The sequence below is a fragment of the Mus musculus genome, chromosome 9 (assembly GCF_000001635.26).
Source record: "Mus musculus strain C57BL/6J chromosome 9, GRCm38.p6 C57BL/6J".
Lineage (NCBI taxonomy): Eukaryota > Metazoa > Chordata > Mammalia > Rodentia > Muridae > Mus > Mus musculus.
In genome coordinates, this window is record NC_000075.6 from 114,926,079 (window position 1) to 114,936,046 (window position 9,968).

The 9,968-nt window shown below is 49.6% G+C and overlaps 1 protein-coding gene across 1 annotated transcript in view; it reads right to left on the reverse strand.

The window, feature by feature from the left end:
* Gpd1l (glycerol-3-phosphate dehydrogenase 1-like) overlaps nucleotides 1-7,909 on the reverse strand; it is a 34,649-nt gene extending 26,740 nt beyond the window's left edge. The window contains exon 1 of the mRNA NM_175380.5: nucleotides 7,593-7,909. Within this exon, the coding sequence (NP_780589.3) occupies nucleotides 7,593-7,639 (47 nt within the window). The 5' untranslated portion in view covers nucleotides 7,640-7,909. The remainder of the gene's footprint in view (nucleotides 1-7,592) is intronic.
* Between the last annotated feature and the right edge of the window lie 2,059 nt (nucleotides 7,910-9,968).

Genomic DNA, 9,968 nt, shown 5'->3' on the forward strand with positions numbered 1-9,968 from the left:
GGGCTGTAGCCCTCCATGGAAACACAAAAGATAATAATAAAACTCCAAGCATAAAAAGCAAACAAAGTGGTCTGGGGCAATGGCTCACTCTGGTAATATGCTTGCCTTGCAAACTCAAGGACCTGCGTTTAAACCACCAAACTCACATTAAAAAGCGGGCATGGTGGAGCAGGCTTATAATCCTAGCACTGGGAAGGTGGAGGCAGGGGGGTTCCTGGGACTTGCTGGCCAGGCAGCCTGGGCCTACTTGGTGAGCTGTAGGCCCAGAACAAATCAACAAAGAGGAGCCATCAAACAACAGAACAGAACAACAAAACAGAAGCCATCGAGATGGTTCAGTAGGTGAGGGCACTTGGGGCCCAGCCTGACGATCTGAGGTGGATCCCCAGAATCCACAGGGAGGAGAGAATCAGTTCCCAAGAGTTGTCCTCATAACACTCAGGTGCTGCGGTGAGCACACACACGCCCACACACTAACTATGTCACGGTAGGAACAGCTTTTATACAACCTATATATATAGTCACATAAACAAGGCCGGCACAATGACACCAACTGACATCCTAAATTAGATGGGGACCTCTCACAAGGTCCCACCTGGGCAATTAATGGCTGCCAGTCCTCTCCAGGCACACACGAGAGCAACACTGAATGGTCTCAGCCAGTTGTAGTTATATATACATGTGTATGTATCCCATATTACACATAACAAATTAAATGAACTCATGGTGTTCAGAGTAGAGGGAGGCAGGGGATTACAAATGATGTAAATACAGCGCTCATGGAAGAAATTCACAAAAAATACTAAGCTGTAAATTTTTAAAACCAAAACACAACAAAGTTGAACATTGTTTTAAAAGACAACCAAGGACAGAGAGACAGACAGGGGCTGGTGAGATGGCTCAGCAGTAAAGAGCACTGACTACTCTTCTGGAGGTCCTGAGTTCAATTCCCAGCAACCATCTGTAGTGAGTTCTGATGCCCTCTTCTGGCCTGTAGGCATATATGCAGGCAGACTGTTGTATACACAATACATATTAAAAAGAGCCAATTGCAACAAAAGCCAGCTTCCCAGGTCCCCCCAGTACCTCAGGAAGATCACTCATGAACAGTGTAAAATACAGACCTCAGGCCACCGCAGAAGGGAACATATGTCCACACCCCATCCTCCCATGCAGGTAGGGCTGGAGCCTAAGGTGCAGCTTGGGAGCCAGCTCCCTGGGCCTCTTACCTCTGACCCCTGCTTTGCAGCAGGCCTTGGACAAATTGCATCTATAAATCCTTATTTGGAATTCCAAATGTATCCTGAGGTATGTCTGAAATTAGGGAGTGATCGGTAGAGATAGGGGAGAGAGCTTCCTAGCCCTTAGTGTCAGCAGCCACGACACCCTAGACTGGGGCCACCCTGAAGTCCTTAACTGATCAGAGGCCCAATATCAGCAGTTAAAGGTCATGTCCAAGTTGGGTGTAATGACTCATGCTTGTAATCCCAGCACTTGGAAGGCAGAGGCAGGTGGATTTCTGAGTTCAAGGCCAGCCTGGTCTACAGAGTGAGTTCCAGGACAGCCAGGGCTACACAGAGAAACCCTGTCTCAAAAAACATCATTAAAAAAAAAAAAAGAAAGAATTGGAGGCTTGACTGGCCTACACAGTGCATGACAGGACCAAGTGTCTCAAAACATAGTCTCACTATGTAGCCCTGGGTGTCATTGAACTCATAGATCTGCCTGCCTCTGCTTCCTGATGGCTTGGACTAAGGCAGGTACCAGACCTGTTGTTTGGTTTTGGCTTTTTTTTTTTTAAAAAAAACAATGTTATGTAGTCCAGGCTAGCCTAGTAACTACTATGTACACTAGGTAGCCCAGGTTGGCTTCACATTCTAGGCAGTCTCTTGTAAAAATAACTTGTATTCTCCTGTTTAGTGGTTGTCAGGGAGGCTTACTGCCTCCGTCTGCTAACCGAGACCTGGTCCTGGATGCTTCCAGCCTCCTTACCACCTAATCTAGGTCTAGAGAGTTTTCAGCCTCTGAGACTTACTGCTGAATATGCTCACCCTCCTAGTTCTTTCTGAATCTTGGTGACTGGATCAACTCAGGTGTTCTGGCTCAAACTCCTCTCCCACCTCAATCTGGTGTCTCTCAGCCTCTGAATTGCTCTGCTTGGCCTCAAACTTAGCAATCAATTCTAATCTTCTGGCTCCTCATTCTCTTGCTCTTTCTGTCTTCGTCTGTGTCTAGCGCTTGCTCTCTTTCTTCTTCTTCTTCTTCTTCTTCTTCTTCTTCTTCTTCTTCTTCTTCTTCTTCTTCTTCTTCCTCCTCCTCTTCCTCTTCCTCTTCTTCTTCTTCTTCATAACCAAAAGAAAGTCCTCAGCTGTAGAGATTTGGGACATATTCCCACAAACCAGAGTCCTACTAACAGCAAGGACAATGCACAGAAGGCACTAAGAGCCTCTGATCTGTCTCTGTGAAACTCTCCCCGTAAACTCACCACCTTCTCCTTCTCTGTTCTGCTCTAGTCTCTCTCAGTTCTACTGCACCGCTCTCCACAAACTCGTCTGTATCCTGTAGTGTACTCTCTTCCTCCTGTACTGTCTGTCTGTCTCTCCCTTAAGCAGCTTCCCTTTCCTCTTTGTCTCGAGAGTTGGACATGTATGTTTCTGTCAGATCTATCTCTGATTCATCACTTTGCCCTTCAATTGGACATCACTTTCAAACATGGGCGCTTCCTTCTACAGACTAACTTTATCTTCCTTGTTTGGGATTAAAGGTGTGTACTAAGGGCCAGTCTGTAGTCTAGCCGGAGGGATTAAAGGTGTGTGCTAAGGACTGAGCCACACCCTAACAGTAAACAGATTAAAATATCCTGTAACAGTTAGGGCGGAAGCTCAGGTTCTCAAATGTTTCTCGTTCTACCAATGTGATCTATCCCCAGCCCTTGAAAGGCTGAGACAGGGTCTCACTGTGTAGCTCAGGCTGGCCTTGAATGGCCTCCATAGGATGATCTTAAGCTCATGATCCTGCAGCCTCCACTTTTCAAATCCTGGGATTACAAATGAGTATGCCATCATGCTGTGTGTGTGTGTGTGTGTGTGTGTGTATGCACAAGTATGTGTATGCCTGCCTGCACACATGGTTCCAATGGATGGTCAAGACTCCTCTGGCCTCTCTGTCACCAGTCTAGTTGCCTCGCACCCCCAGCCCCAGTCCCCACATGGAGGACAAGAGTACCTTACCTAGCCTACCTTCACAATCACTGGTATCAATTGGCTTGGAGGAGGCACTTGGGCCTGAGAGGTAATGGCTACATCTTAGCTCTAAGTGACTGCATCTCTGTTTATATAAATATTCAAACCGCTGTGGTTGGGACCAGATATGGACGTAATGGCTGGCTCATGTTTGAAAATGAGCAAAAGGCTGAAGTCACATCAGGGGGCAAATCTGCCCTTTTCTAAGGAGCAACTCACCAAGACGAGCTGCAGAGGTGACCCTGGTGTAAGGGGTCTCTGGACCACATGCTGCAGACACGGGGAGGACAGGCAAATCTGAGTTCAAGTCTAGCCTGGTCTTCATAGTGAACTCTTGTCTCACAAAACCAAAGCAACAACCAACAAATCCCCCTGTCCTGCAACGTGGTGCGGCGTCCCTGTAATCTCAGCACTGGGGAAGTAGAGGGAAAAGGATCAAAAGTTCAAAGTTGGGCCGGGCAGTGGTGGCGCACGCCTTTAATCCCAGCACTTGGGAGGCAGAGGCAGGCGGGATTTCTGAGTTCAAGACCAGTTTGATCTACAGAGTGAATTCCAGGACAGCCAGGGCTATACTGAGAAACTGTCTGGAAAAAAAAAAGTTCAAAGTTGGGACTGGAGAAGTGACTCAGGAGGTTAAGAACACTGCTAATCTTCCAAAGGACATAGGTTTGATTCCCAGCACCCACATGGTGGCTCACAACTGTCTGTAACTCCAGCCAGGGGATCTGATGATTGCTTCTGGCCTCCAAGGGCTCCAGACATACATGTGATACACAGATATACATGCAGACAAAACACCCACCCCCACAAAATACATAAATTTCTTTTTAAAAGTTATATAAATAAAACTCTATGGGATATATTAAAATAGTTCTAAGTCATCCTTTATATTAAATTCATGGCCAGGCTGGGCTATAAAAGACCATTCCCCCCCCCAAAAGGGGGAAAAACCCACCCTGTTTAAAATGTAACCTGTAGGCTTATGCCAGACCCCAGTTCACAGTTTGTATCTTTGAATCTTATCTTCTAAGCCCTTATTTATCTCACACCTGAGTCATTTAGTAGTGAGTCCTGTTCCAGAAATGAGCACAGTACCCTAAAAATCAAGAGGGCAGGAACTCTAAGGAACACAGCACCCACCAGGGGCAAACACTGACATACGTACAATCCAGAATTGAACATTCCATCTCTACCCCAACTATTTTTTTGAGACAGGATTTCATTGTATTCTGGTTGGTCTAGAACTTACTCTGTAGCCCAGGTTAGCCTCTAATTGTAGTGTTCCTCCTGTCTCAGTTCCCCATGTACAGCAATTACAGTCAGAGCCATTCTGCCCCCTTCTGGTCCCTCCCTGGTGTTTTCAGTCTCCGGAAGTGGGGATCCTCTGTCTAGGACTGGAGTGACTCTGTACTGAAGGTGATGGTCCAAAGCCAGCAATGATCCCGTAATGGAGGCAGGCAGCCAGCCCAAACCTTCCAAACATTTCTCAATCGCTGTGCCACAGGCCAAGTTCTACTCGCTCCCTGAGCCCGATCGGACCAAGAATGCAGCCAAGTACATCAGAATGAAGATGCTTCAGGCTAGCAGCCAGGCCTCCATGAAAGGCCAGAGAAGTTCTCTTGACAGCCCTTGTTCCAGCTCAGTCTAGCGTGGCAGAGCTGGGCCACTTCTGCCTGCACCTGACAAACTGGCAGAAGGGCTGCCCTCTGTGGAGCTGCACGGAAGAGGAAAAGGCTGTCTGTGAACCTAGCACCAGGGGGTTGGAGGCCCGGGGAGGAGGAGTTCAAAACCAGCCTCAACTGAGACAAGGCCAACTTGGGCTAAATGGGACCCAGTCTCAAAACAACAACATAATGTGCATAGTGGGTGCTTGTCCAGTGGCAGAGCCAGCAAGGCAGCTGATGTTTCTTTCCAGTGACCTTGATGTTGTAAGTGGTAAAGCCAACTTGAAGGTCTCCGTAAGGCTCTGAAGGACAGGAGTCCTATTTGATAGGGCACAGAGCTTTCTGCTGTTGCCTCAGGTAACACACTAAAAGCACATAGTGGGGCAGCAGGTAGAATCCTGATGATCTGAGTTAGATCCCCAGAGTTTACAGAACTCCCGAAAGTTGTCCTCTGACACACAAACACACAAAAAAAAAAAAAAAAAGGGAATGGACTCTACGGGATATATTAAAATATATAGGGTGTGGTGGCACATGCCTTTAATCCCAGCACTCAGGAAGCAGAGGCTGGAAGATCTGTGAGTTCAAGGCCAGCCTGGTCTACATAGCAAGTACCAAGACCTAATCTCAAAAATGAAATAAAACAGGGGCTGGGGAGATGGCTCAGTGGTTAGGGGCACGTGTTGCTCTCCCAGAGATCCTCTTTCCCAGCACCTGCACGCACAGCGGTTCACACCCATCTGTAACTCAGTTCCAGGAAATTCTCTGCCCTCCTCTGAGCTCTGCAGGGACCAGGCACAAGCACTTACAGATATACACAGGCAAAAACTCATATCCATACAAATAAAAATTAAACAAACTGGGGCTGGAGAGAGGGCTCAGCCGGTAAGAGCACTGACTGCTCTTCCAGAGGTGCTGAGTTCAATTCCCAGCAACCACATGGTGGCTCACAACCATCTGTAATGGGAACTGATGCCCTCTTCTGGTGTGTCCGAAGACAGCTACAGTGTACTCATATATATAAAAGAACATTTAAAAAAAATCTTTAAAAAAAATAAACTGTAATAAAAATAAAAAGCATGACTTTAAATTTCTGATTCCTCTGTCTGCCCCGTCAAGGACTGGAATTCCAGGCAGGTGTTACTACAACTCTTGGCTTTTAAAACACATGGCAGAGCCAGGCACTGGTGGTACACGCCTTTAATCCCAGCACTTGGGAGGCAGAGGCAGGCAGATTTCTGAGTTCGAGGCCAGCCTGGTCTACAAAGTGAGTTCCAGGACAGCCAAGGCTAAGAGAAACCCTGCCTCAAAAAACCAAAACACATGGCAGTCTGGCTGGGAGTGGAGTTGCTTCCTAGAAGCAAGGCCCCAGGGTCTGATCTACAACAGCACCAGAGTATTAACTTAGCAACAGAGTAGTTTTACGTAATTTGAGTGTGGGTGATGTAAGGAGTCTCCTCCACGACAGAGCATTCATTATTACTCAAGAGGTTCGATCTCCATAACCAAAGGGGGGGGGGGGGAGTGGGCTGGGCAATGTGGCCCTTGCATCGTCTTTAATAGCAGCAATCAAATCTGAGAGTAGATCGCTTGGTCTACCCAGCAACTATCAGGCCAGAGCTAAAGTAAAACCTGCCTCAAAGAAAAAAAATTTTTTTATTTAGTATATGCCAGGCACCAGGTAAAGGACTGAGGCCAACGCAAGGGTAGAGGCCAGCAATAGGAGGCCGGGGAGAGGCCACCGGTCCAGCCAGCTAAGGTTTCCTCCAAAAGTCCTTTCAGAGCCAAGTTTTCAAAGACCAGTCAGGTGGCTCCGACGACTCCAGAACAGTACCGCTTCTAGCAGCCTGAACTGTGGTGTGCGTCAGACCACAGGAAAACAGAAGGGGACAGAAGCCACGAGAATGGCCTTCAACTGTTCCACCCCTGGGCCGCGGGAAAAGTCTGGAACGCACCATACTCTGCCTCCTTCTCACGGAGACCCCCAACTTCTCCTGCGTTAAGGGCCACCAAGGTATGCAAACTACTGGAGGAGCTTCAAAGCCCTCTAAGCACCAAGCACTTTACAAGTTAAGTCAGAAAATACAGCCCAGTGGTGACGCGAAGCTCTGCAAACACCTTTCCCTGGGACCCTCACGTCCCGGTTGGGGGCTTGTTTTCTCTTCTCGGATACCACGTTAACATGATTGGGAACCACTCGCCAGAGGAAATGAGAACTGTCTCTTGAAGCCAGCACTGTCCCAGGTAGCAAGGACCCTTCTCACGCTCTGTGCCTCCGTTTCCCCAATCCCAAAACTGCAGTAAGGACAACTGAGCCTCTGCAAATTCCTCCACGGGGGTGATCGGCAGGGGAGAATAGAGAACGCCCTTGGGTTGTTTTGCCAAGTACCCGGGCGTGGCGAGCAGGTGGCCCTAACCGCAGGGTTACCAGTGCGCAAACAGGTGCCCGCGGGCGCGGTGCGCGCTACCACCCGGGCCACCTTGGCCCCGCACCTCGCGCTCTGGTTCCTCGGCGTGGCCTCTGTCCGTGCAGTGTCCAACCGGGACAGGCGGTCGCAGGCCCGCCTCTCTGCCTACCCGCGATGCCCTGGTGTCCACGCTGAAGCAGCGGGAGAGCAACCCTGGCCGGCCCGGAACCGGGGCTTCCTGGAGGCGGAGACCGCGCCGCCCACCCGCCTCTGCTCACCAGTTCCCCGAGCCCACGATGCACACTTTCAGAGGCGCCGCTGCCATGGCCAAGCCGGATCGCTGCTGCACAGCCTTCCTCTCAGGGCCAAGCCGGATCGCTGCTGCAAGTCGGATCGCTGCTGCAAGTCGGATCGCTGCAACACACACTGTGCCTCCCAGGCCGGCTGCTCACCTCCACAGGAACGGCCTAGTATAGGCGCTCCGGGCGACCCCGCCCCGCCCTCCTGTCCGCCAATGGCCACCGCCACCCTGCCTAGGCGCCTAGGGCCACAGCTGACAGCCCGGAGGACCCGCCCCACCACTCCCAGGAACCACTGCGCACGCCTGGTCCGGGTGGGTGGCCGGGTCAGCCTCCGGTGTCGCCCCACCCCTGCCCTAGGAATGTTGGGATGTGTAGTCCACCTCCCTGCGGGCTCCCTTTCAGTTCCAGGCGGGCCACGTGCAGGCCAATGTTATTGCGCAGACTGGAGCTCTGAGCTCCTGCTGCTGAGTGTCACTATCCTGGACAGAGCAAGCCCGACCCAACTTATACAAGTGTCACCTAATCGCAATTTGCGCAGGGACAACTATCACTTAAGGGTGGAGCCTAGACAGCCTAAGTAGTTGACTATGAATTCACCCAGATTTGGAGCCTGCGCCTGCTTTAACAACGGCTGTCAAATTCGTATAAACGGGACAAGTCCAGGCACCCCTGAATTTCCTAGCGAGCCTGGAGCTTTAAGTCTTCTGCCATTGATCTGGGAGTATCTACTCTACAAGGGTGGCGTCGTAGTTCAGTTGGTAGAGAACTAGATTGAACACAGGAAGTTCAAACACTAGCGCCTGGTGGCTCTGGCCTGTAATCACAGCACGTGGGAGACGGAGGGAGAATCTGGAGTCCCAGGTTATCCTTGGCCAAATAAAAATGGGAGGCCACCTTGTCGCAAACAAGTACCCTTGCATTTCAGGATGGAAAACTTGTCTACACAGGATCAAAGCAGAAACTTGAACTGTCCCCCTCATACGGTTACCCAAAGGGCATGCCCCTTTTCTCTCCCTGCCAGAGCTTCACAAAAAAGCCATCCAAACTGCTGTACTGCAATTGGGCACGCCGCGGCCGCGAAAAACAGAGATGGTGGAATGTGTTGTAATCTCAGCTTCAGGGAGGTAGAGACAGGACGATCGGCAGTTCAATGTCATCCTTAACTAGACAGTGAGTTTGAGGCTAACCTGGGTCACGTGAGCCCCTATCACAAAGCAAAAGCAAGAATGGAGAGTGCTAGCTCACTTAGCAAGGAAAGGTGTAACCCTAATGGAAGTCAGATCTCCAGGGCCCACGGAGGAAGGAGAGAATCGCACAGCCTCACAATAGTAAACAAACTTATTTTAATTAATTCATTTGTTGAGACAGAGTCTCACAGTGTAGCCCTGGATGGTCTAAAACATGCTAAAGACCAGGGTGGCCTCAAACTCACAAGAGGTCTGTCTGCCTCTCCCTCCCAAATGCTGGGATTAAAGGCAACTATCTGGATTAAATTAAATTCATTAAATTAATGTCTGGTTTAAAATAAATTTAATTTAAAAATAGAATAGGTTTATTTCTTGCACTCTAGAGGCAGAGGCAAATTAGTCTCTTTGAGTCAAGGCCAGCCTGGTCTACATAGCAAGTTCCAGGTCAGCCAAGGCCAAACAGTGGGATCATTTTAAAACACCAAGTCAAACTGTGTGTGGTGATAAATGCCTTTAATACCCAAATGGGCAGGTCTGTATGAATTGGAGGCCATCCTGATCTGTATAGTCTGGTTACACAGCGAGGCTCTGCTGCATAATGAGTTCCAGGCCTGCCTGGGGCGGGGGAGGGGAGCACAGGAGACCCCATCCCCCAGCTCCAGTGGTTGAGAAAGGAGCCCTTGGCAAGGTGGCCCTGCCTTGAGAAGGGAAGCTTTCTGGGGAGCCAGAGAGTGGACCCACAAATAACTGAAATAGAAAATTGGGCACAGAGGAGGGCTCTCCATTGGGTTCGGGGAGCCTCCTGAAAAACAGTGGAGGCCAGCACCACGTGGGCATCACTGGTGACACAAGTGACCATTTTCTGAGAGATGGAAAGGCTTGTCATGAAGAAAAGAAAGCACCATTTGGGCTAGCCTCAGTCCTGTACGGTGCTCACTTTGGTCCATTTCCTTCTGAGTTCAGGAGTGGGTGGGAGTTTAGCTGCCAGAAGGTATTGATATAAATAGACAGCGAAGTGAGTTTGGCTGTTGGGGCTCAAACTACAGAGTGGGAAAAGCTCTTCATGAGGTCAGAATTATTAGAAAACATGACTCTCTCTTTATTTTTTCAATGGTGTTGGGGTTCAATCCTAGGCCGTGTGTGTGTGTGTGTGTGTGTGTGTGTG